The sequence below is a fragment of the Acanthochromis polyacanthus genome, chromosome 12 (assembly GCF_021347895.1).
Source record: "Acanthochromis polyacanthus isolate Apoly-LR-REF ecotype Palm Island chromosome 12, KAUST_Apoly_ChrSc, whole genome shotgun sequence".
Classification (NCBI taxonomy): Eukaryota; Metazoa; Chordata; class Actinopteri; family Pomacentridae; genus Acanthochromis; species Acanthochromis polyacanthus.
The window spans coordinates 2,943,853-2,965,069 of NC_067124.1; the positions used below are offsets into that span (position 1 = coordinate 2,943,853).

Sequence of the window (21,217 nt, forward strand, 5' to 3'; positions counted from 1 at the left end):
CACCAATGATGTTGATAATCAGTTTGTTTTATTTAAAAACAATAATAGCAGTTTTGTTCAATAAAATACTCCTCTCACTGCGCAATAATCCCATGAAATCCCAGTGACAGCACATATTTGTTGAATCATATATTTGAGTCTTGGCTGTCTTTTTTCTAAATGTAGTAGACATTTGTTTATGGAATCAGATGTAAACTATTTATGACTGAAAAATATAGTGAGTAAGTAATTATTAACAACAGTGCATCTTTTCACTGGTAAAACCAATGTTTCAAAAGGATTTGTAAACTTTTATAGAAAATAGAGTGTCTGTGGTTTATGTTATTGTGCGTTGCATTTGTTTTCCCTCCACTATGATGAAACTACTAGCGGTAAACCAACGTTTTTTTCAGAGTGAATATCAAATATTAGTATTTGGAAACACTTTAAATTTGCAATAAAAATAAAAAATCTTGGTGTCAGAACTTTGAATACACAAACTCTAACACAAAACTTCGTTGTAAAACCTTTGTTTGCTTATGTTTTAATATTAATGTCTCAGCATTTACCCGTCGGTGTTGAGAAGCTATTACTTGTGACGTACAAACAGTCAGAAATTGCTCTTGGAAGGAAATCATTGGTACTACACAGAGATGACTACATTACAGCAAAAGTAGCACATTTTAAGAGCCTGAAGTTGTCCAGTTTGTTATTTATAATTCATTCACACCATATAGTATTTCATATAAACAGTTTTTGTAGCTGCTGTAGATGAGACTTGTAAACACACTGGTTCACATTATATGTGTTTTGTGGGTACATTTGTTTCCATTTGGACAGACCTCTTTTATCCTGACATTGTTTTTTTTATTGTTGCATGCATCTACTTCCCTATTGTTACTCTCTACTGTAAATGTGCTCACATTCAGAACACAATTTGTGGTTTGTAGCTGCAGGTCATCAAATAACTTTGTTTAACAAAAGCAGAGATTGTGTCTCTGCATAAATCAGTTAGCGAGATGAGTTGAACAATTCTATCCAGTTCTTTCTATGAAACCTTCCTATTTACAGTATGTGGAAGCCCACCACAAGGCGTTGGGCCTGTAGCCTGTTTTACATGTAAGCATATAACTGACCAAATCAAACTTCAAAATATAAACCATCTCTTATACTTTGCTTTATGTTTTCCCAGATCCAGACCATGGTTGAGAGCCTGAAGCTGTCTATTACTGATCAGCAATTACCCATGTTTATCCGAATTTTAGAGCTAATTATTGCTCTCTACTATGGAGAAATTGGAGGACACAAAGAGGGTGAAGGCGAAGAAGGCATTGGTCATGTCAGGGAAGCTGGAACAAGTTTACCTGGTGAGTGAGTCCTCTCAAGGAGGGCATTGACAGTCTGTGTCCAAGCCTTGCACTCTTTTTTGTTGTTGTTGTTGTTGTTGTTAGTTTGTGGCTGAGGGTCCTTCTTGTTACTTGAACAACTGTCCTATAATAGCTTTACATTTTTACCTATGTACCAGTCAAAAGGTATACACAGAAAAAAACATCAAATTTACAATGAGTATAATTTTTCTGAAGCAATTATTCAGCTTCATCACAATTGATTTGGCAATTATATACTGAGATCTCAATGCAGTCTGTATGTCAGCATAGTCCCTGTACAGCATGTTCATCTTAAGACTCGTGCACGTTGCCTTGTTCTGTTCTGTCCATATGCTGTTGTTGCTTCTAAATGGAACATAAAACATCGCTTTGACCATAGTGTGCGCTCCTCCTGCTTTTTCCACAAACAAAATCTGGAGCGTGTAACTCGACACAGACCGTTGTCATCAGGCCTGATCGCCTCCATGTGGATAGAGGCAGGAGAGAGGAGGCTAATAAGAAAAAACAAGGATGAACCAAACATACGCTCACCTCTGTCTTTCTAAGTGAAGCACCACAGGAAATTACACTGTTCACATCCAGCAGCCGAGCAAGACACATATGCAGTCTGTGTGTCTCATAGGCACGCTGTATTCTAACATATATTCACTGCACTATGCGCAGCCTTTTGCTGTATTTGGATTCAAGACGCTCACACATACACGCTTAAACACACACAAATTTTACACATAGACTATACACTACTCTATACTACTTTAGCAGCTGCAGTTACCCTGTAAAAAACCCCCACCTCATTCCCTGAACGGTCATCTTCTCTGCTCTCCCTAACTGCTCATCCTCATTCCTGCCAAATAGAACAGGATCATGTCCCAGGTCCCGCAGGGCTAAATCAGCCTCTGTAGCACCAGGAGCACATTATGGTGGAGTAGAAGTGATGGGCAGAGGGGAAGGCAGACAGTGCAGCACACTAGGCTCCTTCTAACTTGCTCCCTGCCTCTTGGCCTGGAACTTTCACTGCAAGTTGGCGCTGCTTCCAGTTCGGTGTCCAATGCCAGATGTAAGAGTCGGTGTCATGCTACTGCTATGCGGAGCCTCTGAGAATGAATTAGTATCCCATCACAAAAATATACAAGAGGGGACCAGTGCTTGGAACCTGAGCGCCCCCAGATCTTGTTATGCTGGAAGTAACCGGCAGAGTGAAGAAGCTGAAGGGGGCAGGGGGCAGTTGTGCGTGTATGTTGGGAGGGGTCCGAGCTTGTACATGAACATATGGTTTTCAGTATATTCATTTCAGATTTAAGGAATAAAGCTAAACTATTCTGAAAATAATAGAAGAAAATTGCATCTGAGGTTATTTTTTTATATTAACGTAGAACAAAAAGTAATTTTCCAAACTAGGTCAGAACACCTTTACTATGGATAGTTTCTGAGAACTACAATTCTATGTTGGTACTTATAGTGACTGACTTGGCTTACTTACATATTTATTAGTTTGTGGGTTGTAGTTTGTAGGAGACAGTCTTTGGCACATGATTGCTGGAACATGAGAGCGGTATAACACATAGCACATTGTCACATTCATTTGATTTCCCATATGCTGCTTGTGGTGAGTCTTGACTGTATATTTTGACTCCATTACGGTGTGTATGTATTTCCTTCACTTACTCTTGCTGTGAGTTAGCTTTTGTAAGTGATTCTATTGGACTGATTGGACTCTCGCTGTTGTTTTTATAAGATAAATGTGTCTGTGCATGTGGACAAAAGACGGAGACAAAGGTAGTGACTACAGAGTGAATCTACTGTGCTGCATTAATAAGCCATGACTTTTAATTTGAAGTGTTTCTTTCTAGACCATTTTCAAAGGAAATTTTAATTTTTCCCTCATGTGAAGGTGTTTTTCTTTTTGCCAATTTAAGTGGGAAAAGCCTCGTAATGTGTTTATGTGCTCATGATTCACTGTGGCTACATGTTGTTTGTTTGAATGTTTCTCTTTTAGGTAAGTGCCAATGTCTCATTAATGAATAGCCCTAATAGGTGAAGGGTGCGGGGTACTTGTGTGTCACTAACCAAAGCAACCTTTCAGTCAGGATTATGTGGCTGGTTTTCCTTCTGTCTGAAATTTAGTGAAGTCTGTGAAACACTAAAAAAATTAAGCAGCTGGAATCATAGATGACTAACATGCCTGAATGCACCAGCTGGTCACGACAGTGAAGCTGTATGGTTTCAACAAGTATGTGAAGAATTATGAACCGAGGACTGTCGCTGCTGAAGTGTGGCAGGAGGTGTGTGTGTGTGCGCTTCCCTGTATAGCATATACAGTATGTGAGCATTTGAGTGCCTGAAGTTATGTGTTTTTCATATGTGGGCTTCTTGCACTCTGTATGTGTACACGGGACTCAGTGTTTACGCTTGTGTTGAAGGAGAGCTCGCCCTCCCTGTCCCCAGACGCCTGTTGAATGGAATGGACCATCACACACTAATCAGCCAGAGACCACAGTCTATCTCATTCTAAATGTCATGTGACTCCCTTATGCTACCTCAGGACATGACAGGGCTCCCTTTTAATCATCTTTTCACTTTTTAATTTTATTGTGAAGGATCCAAACCCATTGAATTTAAACGTCTGTGGGCATGAATGATGCAGTTATTTGTCTGACATAGTGTTAGTTTATATTCTCCTGCCATGAGAGCCAAAAGGGCTTTTTAAAACTCTTTGACATTAATGTCAGACTGTTAGAATTAAATGAAAGACAGTACTAGACGCATATGTTGATATGTGTTTGATTATTTCTACCAAAATATGTAGACACGTGTACTAGCTCAAAAACATTCATCATGTCTTCTTGTTGATATTTTATTTTCTGAAACTAAAAGGCACGTGTACTGATGTGTGTCTGCATCACTTGTGAGGCAGCAATGAACAGACAGATAATCTACAATTCTACAGTTTCATTTAGCAGACACTTTTATCCAAAGCAACGTACATCTGACAGTAGATACAACCCTAGTCAAGAGAAAACAACCTGGATCAGTACCATAAAACACGTTTGAGTGTGATAATAGGACTGTTGTGCCTACAGGCAATGTGGAAGTAATAGGAGATTTTTTTATTTTTATTTTTTACTTTTTTGCAGTCTGTCAGGTGCAAAGGTGTTCAGTGAAGAGCTGGGTTTCAAGTCTTTTTTTAAATTGATGATAATCTGTGGCTGTAAAAAATTAAGGAAATGTTTGTTTGCATGTGCAGGTTTATTAATGAAGAAAAGATATCATCTGTTGAAGCATTGCACTTCGATTTGTAATTTTTGCATCTATGTTATCTGTCAATGTGCATGTATGCACTTAAGCCCAAACACACAGAGACTCCGTGGATGCACATGTGTAGTCTTTGCTCGGTTGTCAGGTAACAGTCCACCTCTCCCTCTATAAACATGGAGGGACATCTACTGGCCTGAGAGGGCACTGCCTTCTTTTACTCCTCCCCTCTCACTGTCTCGGTGTCCCTGAGCTGTTCACTCACTCACACACCTACTCCCTCACTAGCTTTGACATACCCTGCCGCTTAAAGACTTTGGACTCAGGGAAACCAACCATGATCCTGACACATCCTATTACGTAGTAATTCTGAACTCTCTGAATGGACATATGCTCATTTATGTGGTGCCACACTTATATTGTTAATTGTATGAAGAAAGATCCAGTTCTGCTTTTGCTCTTGTGGTGAAGTAGACAACAGGGATATTTTACACCTGTGAAGTTCTGTTACATGGCAGCATACATTCTGGCAAGCCCACATCACTCTCTGGGAATTCTTTCACTCACTTCTTTGGATTAATACTTCAAAGTCTCCTTAAGCCGGTCTGTTTTGATCACTTGATTGGTAATTGTGCTTTTATTTTGATTGCCTTGTAATTCAAACGTAGGCTTCGTCAGGCTGTGACGTGAAGTGAAAGAGCTTAACTTGTTGAACTGACACCTCAAAGGATTCATAGAGTGAAAACAAAAAGGAAACAAAGAGGAATGAGAGATAGAATTGGACAGGGAGATTGAGCTCGAGAGAGAGAGAGAGAGATAAAAAGCCATAACATGGGATTTCCAGCTGCCAATTCACAAAGTGAAAGATTTAATTAAAATATGTCATAATTTTCACCGCCTTAGCCTCTGGGATTCCTAAACTGTGACCTCACGGACAATATTGTTTTCTCGCAGAGGACGTGAGGCCGTGAGGAATGGGATTACACATTCTTGTGTATTGACATCAGCTTCCTTTATCCCAACGTGTATGGAAACAGACATGATGGGACCGGTTCATGGGTCAAGATCCGGAACGGAGGAGTGCGTGGTGGTTTGGGGATCCTGTGAACCCCCACATGATTCTCTGAGAAGAAGGGGACGACTTTTGCTTTTCTTTTGCTATGCATATCTCCCACACACCAGTTCACTGACTTTCTGCATTAATTTACCTGGCTTGTAGCCTGTGGCTTATAGTAGCCAGTGCTCCCATCAGCTCCACCTCACCGTCTCAAAATGACTTTGTACAGTTCTGCACTGGCCATTCCTAGTGTTCACCTGCACCCCTAGCCAAGCTAGACTTGTGCTGGTGGCTCACTGACCTTCCTCATAGCCTCCATTTCAGTCTATTGGCTTCTTATCAAATATGTGACCCAACCCCTTACTACATTAATTCGTGGCTGAGGCCTGTGCTATTGGGTCCAGTGCAGATGGCCGTGACCACTGGGCCCAGTCAAGGCTCTGTTCTGTCAGGATGCTGGCTGACAAGCTGTGCCCTCTGGCCTCTCCTGGAGTGGACTTCCCCTTTCTCTCAGTAGAGTTCATGCAGCAGTGAGTTCATGCAGCACACAAATACTTACACACCTGCATGCTGGAGCATTGGCAGCAACTACTGTGAGACTGCCTGGTCTGTGTTGTTTTTATGTGTTCCGTTGACAGCTGAAACAACTTGCTTGTATTAAACTGCCCTGAAGGCATGGACAAATTAATTTAGTGTGCTGCACTGGGTATAGACACTTCCATTATCAACAGTTTTTTCTCTGTTTGACTGGTTTGTTCTCTGAACCTGCTTCTTTAAATTGATGTATCTGTTCAAGTAAAAGCATGTGAAGAGAGAAAAGAGTTTTTTTTCCCGTCTGGACCCTGATTTGTGTGTAATATAAATTTGTCAGTGATTTGTGCAAATGCAGCACATGTATTTTTTTGGTTAAGACAATAGCTGCACTTACATGGACCATTGATAATTGGAATAATTACCCATCAAAATACGAATGCCTCACCTAAGCACCTCAACTAGAACTGACTGGCCTGATCTGACCAGATTGAAAGAAATGATCAGTTCAATTGAGAGGGGTCATGTAAACCTTTTGATAATTTGTTCAATGGTTGTTAAATAGCATGTTGTTCCATACTTCATTTCTGATCAGTAAAATGCATGAAAAACAACCCTGTTCCATTAGTCATTGCTTTAGACTTTCATCCACTTGCCCCTGGTCTTTGGCAGAGGAAACTACAAGTTACAAGTTGATCTGTTTTGATGAGCTGCTTACTTCTTGCACTCTTCCTCTGAGTAAAAATTGCAGAAGAATTACGTACTTTTAGACTGCTGCTTGTTTGGAAAGAACAGTAGGAATACAAATTCCAGAGACACGGTGAGGGACCATCTTGTTCATTTCATTCTTTTGTATTAATTAAATTTTCTCTATAAATTTGAATGGACATCTTATTCCTCTTCTGTAATATTTCTGGCAGATCAGACACTTCAGAACACTCTGAACTATTTAGTGCTTGCCAACAAAAAAGTTATTTTCTGTTGAAATGCTTTGGGGCTTGTAAACGCACTTATTATTGCATCACTTTATTTGCGCCCTTGTTAACAGTTAAGTTGGAATCTCTAATCAGAGTGATCTCAGTCATTTTAAAAAAATATTCTCCGTGTAATAACCGTTGTTTTTGTAGGATTCTTAATTCGGATAATTAAGATTTTTTTTTGAAATCTATATTGTATGTTCTTGCAGGACTTGGAAATGTGGAATTTTAACTGTGTATATATTATCTATTATCTTAGACGTTCAGGCCCTGGCTTCTTCCCCATTTCTTATTCACTTGGAGTAAATCATCTGCTGATGTTAGCATTTTAACTGATCTTAACTTTTATCCCTTTCAGGGGTGGATGTCGATATGGAAAGGCAGGGGTCAAGTCAGTATTCCAGCCAGGACCTCTACATGCAGTCTGGGAGTGTGGAAGATACAGATCAGGGTTGGGTGTCCTGGGCATGGTCCTTCGTCCCAACCATTGTAGGCACAGAGGAAGAAGAGGAGGAAGGCCTCTACCAGCAGCGAGAGACAGGAGGCATCCCCAACAGCCCACAGCAGCATACACCCAAAGACCCCATAGTTTCCATAGGCTTCTACTGCACCAAAGCTTCTGTTACCTTCAAGGTAAGTCAACAGTCTGAGGAAAAAAAATTGTTCTTCTTTATAAATGACTTAATTAAAAAAAAATATACCTGCATGACAGCTATTTTTTACTAGATGTGAAAGTGTATCACACAGATAGCAAACAATGGATAACCAAATTACATTTATTTTTACTATGACTTTCAAAATTGTTCTGCATTTGTTACCCAGCAGTAAATAGATGTGATATGAATGGGATTTGGAGTTAAAAGTGCTTTTGAACAATAATATGTTCAGACAGATCTCAAGATTTAAGACATCATTGTGTTAGTAATTCCACTTTTTTAATCCTTGATGCGTTGTTTGTCGGCTCCCGCTGCCCACCCCACCCCCGTCTCTTTTATTTGGTGCACATTTTCGGCTCGAATCTTAAAACAGCTTGATCCTCAGGACGTTTCAGTCCTCTTTGTCTCTGTGTGCGGTATAAGGGAGGGTAGTGTAACCACTAACTGGCGTCTCGGGTCACATTAATGTTTTAAACATTATACATGGTATGATGACTATTCAGAAATGGATCCCAAACTTTAATCCTGCCTGCTCACTCAGAATAGTTGGAATTCATCTGTGTTTCCCCCTCAGATTCAGGCACTTCAGATCACATTACTGGTCTTATGTTAGTGTGTGTGTGTGTGTGTGTGATCAGTGAAGTGAAGGTATGTCTCAGGCTGAACAGACCTTGGTGTTTTTCTAATAATGTTTAAATTGTTCCTGTATTGTTTGAGTTCTTTTAATCAATTAATTGCCTCTCGTCTAGAGTAATTGCAGACAGCTGAATGGATGGTTTTTTAAACGTTCTCGTCTCGTTCCTACAAGGAAGTATTTAGTTTGAAGGAATTTCATGCCTTTGAACAACCACTGCCTGAACCTGAGTTTGACATGAATGTGAAATCAGAGAGGTATTTTTAGATTTCTGACGCACTACTCCCCAGATCCCTTTGATCAGAGAAATTGGCAGTGTAATTTAATGACTTTTGCACACATAATGCATAGTTTAGCACTGACCATTTGTTCCCCTCTTTTAGTTTTGCACACCTGCCAAACTCTCAGTGCATGCCAGATGTCATGCCATTTTTCATTTTAGAAAACATTGTTTCTTTATTTTTGGTATTTTCATTTATTGCACCGATGGCAGATTTCAGGTGTTCCTTCAGACTTTTTCAACTTTTCCTTCATATCCTTGTTACACTTCTGAGAAACAGACATAAAGAAAGCTATCCCAATATTCACGTTCACAGTTCTAACATTTCCAAGATACCTCATACAGAATCATTTGATTTATGTTGGACTCCCAAAGTCTTTTAATGGTCTGAAATGTAGTAAAGGGGAGGTACAAGAGAAGGTAGCAGCAGCAGCAGCAGCAGCCATGTGTATTCTTGGCTGTATCAGTATTTGTGTTGGTGCTCCAGTGCTGTGCTGCTACTCAGTCCTCTGTCAGTTGTTATTTCAGGTCAGCACACAGTCAGAAATGCCCCATCAGTCTGGCTTGGACGATTCTGCATTCTTATTGTACAAACATTGATCACGCCTGTCTGTCTGATTGTTATTTAGTGTCAGTGCCACTGTGCACCGATGCAGTCAGACAAAGGAGTTCTTTGGTCAGATAGTTTAACATTCTTGCTCACCATTACTCCTGGGGAACTGCAGGTTTGGGGTGGGAGGGTCCATGCACGTGATTACACCATCACAATCGAAAGAGGAAGGGAGCGAGGGTGAGAGAGCCTGCTCCATCAGTAGGGATAATAAGGCACAGCTGCTTCTTGCTCTGCACCTGCTTCCTGTGTTAAAGTTGAATGGTTTGGCGTCTACACATTCTGCCCTACACCCACAGTTTGTAGACTAGCATCGCAGCTCTGTACCCTTGTCACCCCAGCCAACTACATTTGACCAAGTGCTCACTCTTCTTGCTCTTTCTACCCCTACCTCTGCCACTAATATTAATGTTGTAACGAACAATTTCTCTTCTTTTACCGTTTTACCTGAATTCTTAACAAACTAGTATGTTTACATGTTCATTTCCCCCCTTGCTGTGTGAAGGGATTTAGTCATGTTCAGATTGTCATTCCACGGCCAGAAGGGGCCTCCCTTAAAATCAGAGAGGAGTGGCTGTCATGTGGTTTGATGAATGCTTTTGGCCTGAGTCCAAACTCGAAACAGAAAACGACCGAGAAGTCCCATGGCTGGCATCCAGCCTCAGATCTAAGAAAATGTCAAATGTCCTTGTTTGGATGTTTTTGTTTTTGTTTTTAGGCATTATTAGGGCTCTTCACATCCAAGACTTGCATGGCTTTAGTTTATTTTTTGCATCATGTATGTACATACATGGACACACACACACAATGAGACATGTGCTTTCCAAGTTTTAGTGACATCATATCATTGCTTTGACTGCAATTAAGTTCAACTACCGTTCTCTTGCAACATTTTGAGCTACTAAAATCTCAGTCTTTCTCACTGTTTAAAATATATGTAGTTGTAAAACTTCTTAGTTAGTTTTGACCTGATTTAAGGATTTTTAAATGAATGCAATTTTTGGATCCAGTAGTTTCACACAGCTTTGTAAGGGCTTCAGTTTTTATTGTCTAATGCTTTATTGTATTTTTGTGATGCCCTTGAAGCCACTTGAGAAACAATTGACATACTTTTTTTTCCCACCAAAATAAAATCAAAGTCTCCTTTCCTTGTTTCCCCCTGGTCAGGCAATGTAGCTTTTAAATAATGGTTGTTAAATTTTGCTTTTATTGGGCCTTTATATGATTTCTGACCCCATTTTCATCATTCTGAAAATATTAAATAGAAACTTTCTTTCTGTTTTTGTCTCAGCTGACGGAGACCCAGTCAGAAAGCAGCTACTACAGCCCTCAGAAGGTCAAGTCAAGAGAATTCTTGTGCCTGGAGCAAGAAGGAATCACTATTGAGGTATGTATACAGCTAACCTACTGTCATAGGACTGGACACACATTATTTAAGTGTTGTCCTAATAGGTTGTGTTGTACTGATTCAATGTAATAAACGGAATTGCAACAATATCAGTTTCTTCAATTGACAATCCCAAGTTCAGTCCATTTGTCAGAAATCCTTAACTGGCCTAGTCATAGTAGATATGAGAAAAGAAAAATGTTGCATTTATTACTGATACAAATGTGCGGTATTTATCACAAGATAGATTCATATTGACCTGTAAATGGTTGTACTGATGGTAATTGTTCTTATTGAAAAACATGAGGTCCCAGCTCTTAACTGTTCAAATACAGAGACAAATTTTACTAATAATGCAACAACAATTATTGTTATTATTATTGTTTTTATTATTATTATTTTAGGGTTATGTTTTTTCTCCTTTCTTCTACAGAGATTCTTCCCTCCCCAAGTCCATTTACAGAACCTTGCCAGGTCACTAATCCGTAGCCCGCAGTGCACACACTGGTGTCCAAGTCGTGATCATTTCCGCACATTCCCACTCGACATAAAAATATTTTTAAATCTTTTTCTGTGATTACCTGGCTGGAGTAGGAAAGGGGTTTTTCTGTGCCTAAGTTTTCTACCAGATGTGAAAATTCTCAGAGATTTCCAATTTCTGTAATTTATGCTTTTGCTGGAAGAATGAGAGAGAAAGAGTGCAGTCTGAACAGAGACCAAAAGTGCAAGTGTTGAAAAGCAAAGGGATGGTTAGTAAAGGAGAGAAAACGAGGCCTTGTAATGACTGTGTGGTGAAACGTAAAGTTTTATTGGTGTGTTCTCTGTTTAATTATCTGTCAGGCAAAGCAGAGTTGCTCTGAGTGAGGGAGAAACACACCTTAGTGGTTACAGGGGCTGCTGGACTGCTACCACAGGCAAACGTTCATCACTCTCAGGGGAAACTAGAAGCTGTTTGACCCCGGTTTTTTTTTAAATCATGATTAAATGAGTCCGCAACCTCAACAGACACTACATAGCCTCACAGATTGCAGTAACTGCTGTTTTGTCTACAATATTGCACATTATATGCAGTACAGCCTTGAACTGTCACTAGTTTGACATATTTTATTATTACTGTGTAATTGGTAGTTCAGTCGAATTCATTTCTGTGAATTATAGCACTATTATGGTTTTTTTATAGATTTTGGTCGACTTTTTAAAGAAACTTTAATTTACATGCTGGATGTTCTCTTTGCTGAGGACAACATTCTGAAGCTGACTTTGTCTCATTCTAATCACTGCTGTCAAATTCCCTCATAATCCAGAGAAGTTAGGACTATTATCAATTTTACTAAATGAATGCACTTCATTTGCTGCCAATAGTTTATCCAGTTTCCAACTTATTCTTAATGTAGAGTTGAATACATATGGAGTATTAAAACTGGTTTAAGTCTGTTTCTCTGGTATTTCTTCCAGGTGCTCATGATGGGGGAGCCCTTCTTTGATTGTCAGATTGGCTTTGTGGGCTGCAGGGCACTGTGCCTGAAAGGCATCATGGGAGTACGGGATTTTGAAGAAAACATGAACCGACGTGAAGAGGTAAAGACATCCTTAAAACCTCAAGGAAAAATGAAATGAAAGGGAAAAACTTGAGTGAGAATGAACTAAAACGCCAATTTAAAAGTCCAATAGCACCTACACCACATTTTCTACAGCCTCTGTTGCTCCAGGAGAGAGCTTTCAGGAGAAAGTAGAGATGTTGCCTTAGAGCTAGCAAATCACGAACGTTACAATTTAGATATACTGTGTGTTATGCAGCAGGTCTGGCCAAGAGTTTAAACTGCCATGTCCATGGCTTTAAAATCAGATGCTACCTTTCTTGTGTGATAGTCATAGCCTAGCCCTGCTAGACCCATGTTCTGAAGATGCAAGGGTCTAGGCACGCTCGACAGGGAGGGAGGCGGTCTAAAAGGTTGTCTATCAAATCACTCTGCAGCAATTGGGTAGGTATACAACCAATCAGCGCAACGAATAGGCTCCTAGAGCGCCGGAAATCAGAGGATGCGGTAGTTCGGTGAAGCCTTATTTATACAGTCAATGGGTGAAGCTCAAGTATATTACAGACATGTTAACAGAAAGATTATTCAGAGTCGGTGCTAATGGAGCTCAACGACTGTTGTCGTTTTTGTTGTCGACCCTGGCAGAGAATTAAATTCGTTGCCGTGGGTTGTTTAGCGCGGCTAGGCTAGTTGTTTCCGGTTGTTTCTGTCAGAATCGTCACGCCTCTGTCGTCACTTAGTTACGCCCGCCTTCTGACTCTACACTTCATGGTGATTCGTCCGGCCAGTTTTAAGAGCATCCAGCCTCGGGCCTTATGGAGGATAACTAGACCCACCCTGGCAGAGAATTAAATTCGTTGCCGTGGGTTGTCTAGCGCGACTAGGCTATGATAGTCATGTTTTTGATTGTGATCATGCCCCATAACATTTTAAATCTATTACAAAGTTAATATTGAACTGAAATTTACTTTAAAAATTATTTTGCAAAACCGATCTCTTAGAAAAACCACAGTTGTATTTTTCCCCAAGTTGTTCAGCCCTGTTAGTACTGGGCTTGCCATCTGCCCATGTTTAGGATGGCACTTTCAGGCTCAACTGAAATCAGTATCATCAACTGTTCTACTAGTTGTCTGTTCTGTGTGTGCATAAAAAAATATCCGATGCTCGTACACAATCCTCCCTGGCGCTGTAAATGGGAAAGAAACTGGGTTGGACTGATCCACACAACTCTTTTCCAGCATGTCTTGTGCATGTTCGTGTTCATGCATAGGACAGAGATAATGGGTGGGGAAGGGAGAGGGGACAGTGGGAGCAAGATGGGTGGGTAAATCTCACACATGCTAGCTATCTAAATATGCCAGCCGCTAACAAAAAAGGAAATTCAGATCTTAAATTTAAATGGTGCATTCAGCTATATATATATATATATATATATATATATATTTAAAACACATATGGATAGATTTTTTGTGTCATATGGCCTGGATTGTATTTACTGTCCTCTGAAATAACCTTAAATATTTCTTGCTTTCACCGTGAAACCTCTCCTTCTTGCTTTGTCTCATGTTCCTTTTGTTCTCCGTTGTCTCTGCAGGATGCAGTGTTCTTCAGCTGTGGGGACAGCCTAAGGAGTAAAGGAATGACTTACCTTACCAACTCTCTCTTTGACTACCGAAGTCCAGAGAACAATGGAGTCAGGGCTGAGTTCATCCTGGATGCTGCTAATCATAAGGTAACAATAACATGATAACAGACAACTAGAAGTATTATCAGTATTACTACTCTACCAAAGCATAATGTTACTGAACAAACACTGCCTCTGCTATGATGGAGGGCCAAAATGTAGCAACAAACCATACATTTCGGATAAGGGTCTTCAGAGAGCACTTACTTCAGAACAGCAATGCAGCTGCATCAGTTTCTATTTGTCGTTTAACATTTTTTAGAAGATTTGACACAAAATATTCTAAGGGCACCAACAGAACTGATAGGAGAAACTAAGCCATATGGCAAAAATTAAGCAATCAGTTCCAAGCCCGACCAGCAGCCTTCTGAACGTGCATCTTACAGCCAACAACCTACACAGAAGCCTGCTCTATTTAACCAACAGCAGCACCCTGAAAAAATGCTTTAAACGTAATGAACTTCTTGACTAACACCTGCTATTTTCACAGTCGCTAAATGAAACGTGTTCTGCACTGAGAGCCTGAAACTGTTAAGAGAACAAATAGAAGAAAATATGTTTCCCAACACATTAGTCTGGATATGATTTTAATGTGACTTGCTAAAATAAACACACTCATTGCTTTGCTACTGTAATACAGTAGTTTATCTGGGTCAATAAACAATAATCTGACATAATTACGTCCAGCCCCTTTTTATGTTTCATCTGGAGAAGCTGCATTGACATCTTCCCACATTTCATGGTAGTGAAACTCATAGTATTTTCGCTTCTCCATAAATTCAGGATTTGTATTTTTCCATTTCTGTCAGTCACCCAGCTGCTGGCTGCAGTAGAGGAATGTGCTCGCTCTCTAAGTAGTAGTGTTAAAGCTATTGTTCCTGATAACGCTCAGCTTCCTTCATCAGCCCTAACAGCTCTAGTGTTGACTCTACTTAATGTTCATGACCCTCAGTGAAGCAATTGTTTGGACACCCATCCATCCATCTATCCATATTTGAAAGTCAAACACTTTAGTGTTAATTCATTAGCGATTTTGAAACCAACCTGGCTTTGATCCAAAAGCATGCCAGAGCCATTAGAGATCCCCTAATAAATATTACTCATTAACCTGCCTCCCTGATAAGGCTCTCCTGAAATCTCTGTTTGGAGAAATTGTGGGTAAGTCTAGGGTGGGGTGTTGAATGTGCATGAGGCCTCTTTCTTTCTTTCTTTCTTTCTTTCTTTCTTTCTTTCTTTCTTTCTTTCTTTCTTTCTTTCTTTCTTTCTTTCTTTCTTTCTTGCTTGCTTTCTTGCTTGCTTTCTTGCTTTCTTTCTTGCTTTCTTGCTTTCTTTCTTGCTTGCTTACTCATTCTCCCTGTTTATTGAGCAGTAGAAATATAACTTTCAAATGCTGTCTAAAGCGAGGTCAGTGGCTGTTGACCTGCAGACTAATGATGATAAGTGATGTTATAACGGTGTACTCACACCCAGGTAGATCAAAGATTTGATAAAAGTTTTCTATTTTTACCATTTTGCCCCTATTTAGTTTTTCATTTGTTAGGAATAGTTGTAAATACACAGCCTTGGGGTGGCACAGAGCTTCTGTAGTTTGCATTGCTACTTAGCTTTACAGTGACGTTTCTGTGTTCTTCCTGTAACATTGTGCTTTCCTCTGGGTGTTAAGGTATGCTCCCTGTAGTGCAAAAAATATTGAGGTCAAATATAAACACTGACATGCGCTTAGGCATGAACATGTGTGTGTTTTTATCTGTCAGTCCTGTAATAAACTGCCAACCTGTCCAGGGCGTAGTCTGCTTGTGCACTTGGCTAGGCTGCAGTAATTCTGAAGAAGATGCTAAACAGGGTAACTTAATTTGCTTTCCTTTTATTGTTAGACAACTTGTAATCACAAAGTCCATTGATTATCATTAATGATTGTTTCTTCCAAACTTATTTTGCATACAGGCATGGCCTATGTTACATTCAAGCCACTGTAATAAATTCTTAATATTATTGCGTAGCCTTGGAATGAAAGCATCAGCTATAATCCCACTCAGACAGGTTTGATGCATTATGAAAAAGTCCTATCTTCTAGTTGATAACATGCATATTTCCACTGGCATACATCCAGGCACAGATTGAATGAGGAAACTTTCAATTCCTTTTATCAGTAACTTATTACTCAATAAAGAACAGACTCGATATCTAATTAATGACTTACCTTTGCACCGTAAAGTATAATGAAATACAGACTTAGAAACATCTTCTTTCTGACTGAATTTACCTCTTTGTGCCCAAAAATGTAATTGAAAGAGGTGTTTAGTTATACTTAAGTTTTGTCTTCGTGCTATGTTAAAGCGTTTCCTTTCTTTTTAAGTCTTAGTAACTACTTCAAAGAATCAGTGATATTCCTGACTTGCTAAAAACAACAAATATCAAACTAAGTAGACCAACCACTCAATAACTCCTTTTATCTCTGATTTGACACCCACTGCTATATCCACCTCAGCCCCAGTCATTGCCACTCTTGGAGTCTATCCGCTTGTTTGCTCCCTTACTGCCATGTTTACCTAACTCTGCTTTTGTTTGACAGGAGACCTACACGGAGATAGCGGGCATGCAGCGCTTTGGTGCTTTCTACATGGATTATCTCTACACAATGGAGAACAGCAGCAGCAAAGGTATTGTCCAATTCATTCCTCCTCACAGAGCTTGTTTGGTCACCTCTTCTCTCTTTCCCTTTGTACCTATCATGTTCTTCTTTTCTCTGCCTTTTTCTCTCTTTCTTGCTGTCTTTCAGTCTCCTTCTCTTTCTCTTTTCTTCCCTCCGCTCTGTCAAACAAGCCCCCTGGAGACTCGAAGAAAGAGCTTGTCTTGTTTCAGTCACAGCCACCTGGTCCTTGACCCTTTCTGTCCTCACTCTCACCCCAAACTTACCTGGAGGGCAACTGTCAGAAGTGTTTAGTCTGCACTGACACGTATTTGAGTTTCTCTCTCCCCATTGCTTGTTGAAACACTGTTTCCCCTCTGTCTCTTTACCTGTAAGCTCTTGGGAAAGTGAATAGGCCCCTCTTGCCTAATTAGATGTCACTCTTCCTGGCAGAAGCCTTAAGACGGGCAGGGTTACTCATTCCTCAGCTGGAGCACTCTAGAATGTTTATTCAAGTTTGAAAGATCTGAAGTTCCCATTAAGAGATAAAGCGTGCTCCTTTCAATTTGAAATGTTATATTTGGCCCACAAATGCCTCTGTGCTTTAGTGTGTGATGTTCAGCATTTTATTTCAATGCTGCTGGAAAGCTTCTCTATGTGTAGATATGACAAAGCTGACATTCAGAACTGACATTCAGAAGTTCAAAGATTAAAAAAAAGAAGCTTTACAAGCTCCACATTTCAATCAAAATACGGATTAAATCTGCATAAATGGCAACCCCCTACTGTGTATTTTGGCACAAGTGTGATAGGATACCTTTGCCTGTGTGTTCCTGAGTGTCAGGCAAATATGGCGTAAGGTGATCATGCTTCATGGAGTGGAAACAACCACTTAAAATAATGATTAGCGATTAAAATTTCTGTTGAAACTGCCACAGTCGCCTTTTCCAAATAAAATGAAGAAACAAGGATCTAGTCAAACCTATTCAATAACTTCAACAGTTATTTTAGCTGTGCTGTTTTACTTACCTCTCTCCTTTTCTCTTTCATTTTGCTCTACTCTGCCTCACCCTTTTTGTGACTAGGCCATTGTTTCCTCCTGCTGCTGTCAGCTGTAGATTATAATCTAAATTAAAAAAAAACATTGATACTGTCATCCTGAGCTGTCAAAGTAATTTTTGACAGCAGGATAAGTGTCATTCTGCGGTATGACTGTGGTTACCCCTGCCAATTGGAATGCTTCTCTTCTGTCAGTGTTTCTCTTCTTCTTGAACAAGGACCAGATCCAGTGTCAACCAAACAAATTAGTCTTCATTGCCACAGGACTAACATAAACTCTGAGTCAACCGAAATACTAACCGACCCGGGTCACCCTTACCATGGACTTTACATCAGAGTAACACTGACGATTAAACACATTTTTTTTCTTCATTGTGAGGAAATGGAGACACTTTTAAATCATCTAAATCCCAGCTAATTTCAGCACCCTCATCATTCCTCTGTCCATTCTAACTGCAGCCATATGGTTAATATTAGGCCTAATTCATTGCAGCCAAATCGCGCAAAAAGGAAGGGGAAGTGGCACTGCCTGTTGCCTTTTATAAATTTTCAAAATTCTGTGGAAGTTACACAACCATCCCACTGACCTTCCAACTAAAAAAGTTAGATTCATAGTGTTGACTCTGAGCTGTAAGAATGTTCAGTGCAGTGGTGGAATGTAATGGGAATAAAGCAAGTTGTGACCCTTTGTCCTCTTCCTCCCTCACTGCCATTCATCCACCCCCTTCTTTTATTTTTAATTTCTCCCTTTTTATTGCCGGGGAGCTGAGCCTTTTAAGTGGACCTCTGGAACAGGGACCTGCGATGAATGAAGGGACAGCTGTGTGAGAAAAGTGGACATTTGGAATATACATCATTCCAGTGGTCCAAGTCCCTGCTGCTGCGTTACACCACAGCTATCTCTGTTGTATTTTTACCAAACAGATACGTTTCTGTACTTATACTTAATTAAAAATGTCGTACGGGGAAATGTTGCTACCCTAAATGTTAATTTAGAAAACAGACACTGAATAGAGTAAACGATATACAGTACCTTCTATGCTGAATTTAACTTCTCAAATTTGACCTGTGAATGGAATGTGTGTTCATTTTGTTGACTGGCGAAAGAATCCTCACGTTTATAAGAGAACATGCTATATATATTTTAAGTGGAGTATGTACATTCATGTCTTTATGCAGGCTCTCAGGATTTCTCTGTAGTAAGCATGGAGGAGGTAGTGCCTGTGGTTCAAGAGACGTCTATCAAACGACTGGTGGTGGGACCCCTAGACATCAGGCTACACAGCAGCGCCATCCACCGTATTCTCAAGATGGTTACCTGTGCCATGGACCATGAGTATGAACCCTACTGCAAACCACAGCGAGGTCAGAGAACTCAGGCTAACATCTAAAATAACTTTACACTCTTTTCAACATAGTTTCAATCGCCTCTCCCTTGTCTCTTACTCAAATCTCTTGTCTCTACTTTATTTTAGTATGTTGTGTTCTGCTGGTGATCAGAAATTGCAAAAGTTGTTCTGCTAAAGCACTTCATAGTATCCTCATCACATTGTTATTTCCTTGCACAATCGATCCTTCAACACACAGCTGAACATGAAAGTAGTGACCCTTTGGACCATATGAGGGAGGTTAAGCCAAACACCTTTTGGTAGTGATCATCCCTGCACAGCTATTGATGAGCTCATCCCTTGGATGTTGTGAAAGAACATGGAATGTCTGTCTGTGTGTAATATCTGTAGCAATAACTCTTTTGCGAAAGATTTCTGTGAAATGATAACATCCGTAGGTTTCGGTTGTTTCAGCATCTGTGATAGATAATAGATGATAGGGTAATTACTATAGAGGTATTTGTATAAAGCCGGATAGGTCAGTGTGTTCCTTCCTGTTTCTGTATGTGTCTGCTCTGTAGCATTTTTTGCAGACGGGTCTGTATAGTTACCCACAGGGGCAGGGGTAGATGAAGGAGGAGGCCAGGGTTGCCATTGCAGTTGCAGTGATAGAATAACACATGCCTTGTATATTTTCACTTACACACGTGGACAAAATTGTTGGTACCCCTCAGTTAAAGAAGGAAAAACCCACAATTCTCACTGAAATCACTTGAAACTCACAAAAGTAACAATAAATAAAATTTATTGAAAATTAAATAATCAAAATCAGCCATCACTTTTGAATTGTTGATTAACATAATTATTTAAAAAAACAAACTAATGAAATAGGGCTGGACAAAAATGATGGTACCCATAACTTAATATTTTGTTGCACAACCTTTTGAGGCAATCACTGCAATTAAACGATTTCTGTATTTGTCAATGAGCGTTCTGCAGCTGTCAACAGGTATTTTGGCCCACTCCTCATGAGCAAACAGCTCCAGTTGTCTCAGGTTTGATGGGTGTCTTCTCCAAACGGCATGTTTCAGCTCCTTCCACATATGTTCAATGGGATTCAGATCTGGGCTCATAGAAGGCCACTTTAGAATAGTCCAACGCTTTTCTCTCAGCCATTCTTGGGTGTTTTTGGCTGTGCGTTTTGGATCGTTGTCCTGTTGGAAGACCCATGACCTGCGACTGAGACCAAGCTTTCTGACACTAGGCAGCACATTTCTCTCCAGAATGCCTTGATAGTCTTCAGATTTCATCGTACCTTGCACGCTTTCAAGACACCCTGTGCCAGATGCAGCAAAGCAGCCCCAAAACATTACTGAGCCTCCTCCATGTTTCACCGTAGGGACAGTGTTCTTTTCTTCGTATGCTTGGTTTTTGAGTCTATGAACATAGAGTTGATGTGCCTTACCAAAAAGCTCCAGTTTGGTCTCATCTGTCCAAAGGACATTCTCCCAGAAGCTTTGTGGCTTGTCAACATGCATTTTTGCAAATTCCAGTCTCGCTTTTTTATGAGTTTTTTTCAGCAGTGGTGTCCTCCTTGGTCGTCTCCCATGAAGTCCACTTTGGCTCAAACAACGACGAATGGTGCGATCTGACACTGATGTACCTTGGCCTTGGAGTTCACCTTTAATTTCTTTGGAGGTTGCTCTGGGCTCTTTGGATACAATTCCAACGATCCGTCTCTTCAATTTGTCATCAATTTTCCTCTTGCGGCCACGTCCAGGGAGGTTGGCTACTGTCCCGTGGGTCTTGAACTTCTGAATAATATGAGCCACTGTTGTCACAGGAACTTCAAGCTGTTTAGAGATGGTCTTATAGCCTTTACCTTTAAGATGTTTGTCTATCATTTTTTTCAGATGTCCTGGGACAATTCTCTCCTTCGCTTTCTGTTGTCCATGTTCAGTGTGGTACACACCTTTTCACCAAACAGCAGGGTGACTACTTGTCTCCCTTTAAATAGGCAGACTGACTGATTATGAGTTTGGAAACACCTGTGATGTCAATTAAATGACACACCTGAGTTAATCATGTCACTCTGGTCAAATAGTTTTCAATCTTTTATAGAGGTACCATCATTTTTGTCCAGGCCTGTTTCATTAGTTTGTTTTTTTAAATAATTATGTTAATCAACAATTCAAAAGTAACGGCTGTTTTTGATTATTTAATTTTCA

At 40.0% G+C, this 21,217-nt stretch overlaps 1 protein-coding gene across 1 annotated transcript in view; it reads left to right on the forward strand.

The window, feature by feature from the left end:
- The window catches only part of LOC110951154 (intermembrane lipid transfer protein VPS13B), a 75,932-nt gene that overhangs the window by 29,059 nt on the left and 25,656 nt on the right, over positions 1-21,217 (forward strand). Inside the window, exons 7-13 of the mRNA XM_051956823.1 lie at positions 1,172-1,346; positions 7,543-7,817; positions 10,656-10,751; positions 12,207-12,329; positions 13,884-14,021; positions 16,546-16,633; positions 18,841-19,026. Coding sequence (XP_051812783.1) covers positions 1,172-1,346; positions 7,543-7,817; positions 10,656-10,751; positions 12,207-12,329; positions 13,884-14,021; positions 16,546-16,633; positions 18,841-19,026 — 1,081 coding nt within the window. The remainder of the gene's footprint in view (positions 1-1,171; positions 1,347-7,542; positions 7,818-10,655; positions 10,752-12,206; positions 12,330-13,883; positions 14,022-16,545; positions 16,634-18,840; positions 19,027-21,217) is intronic.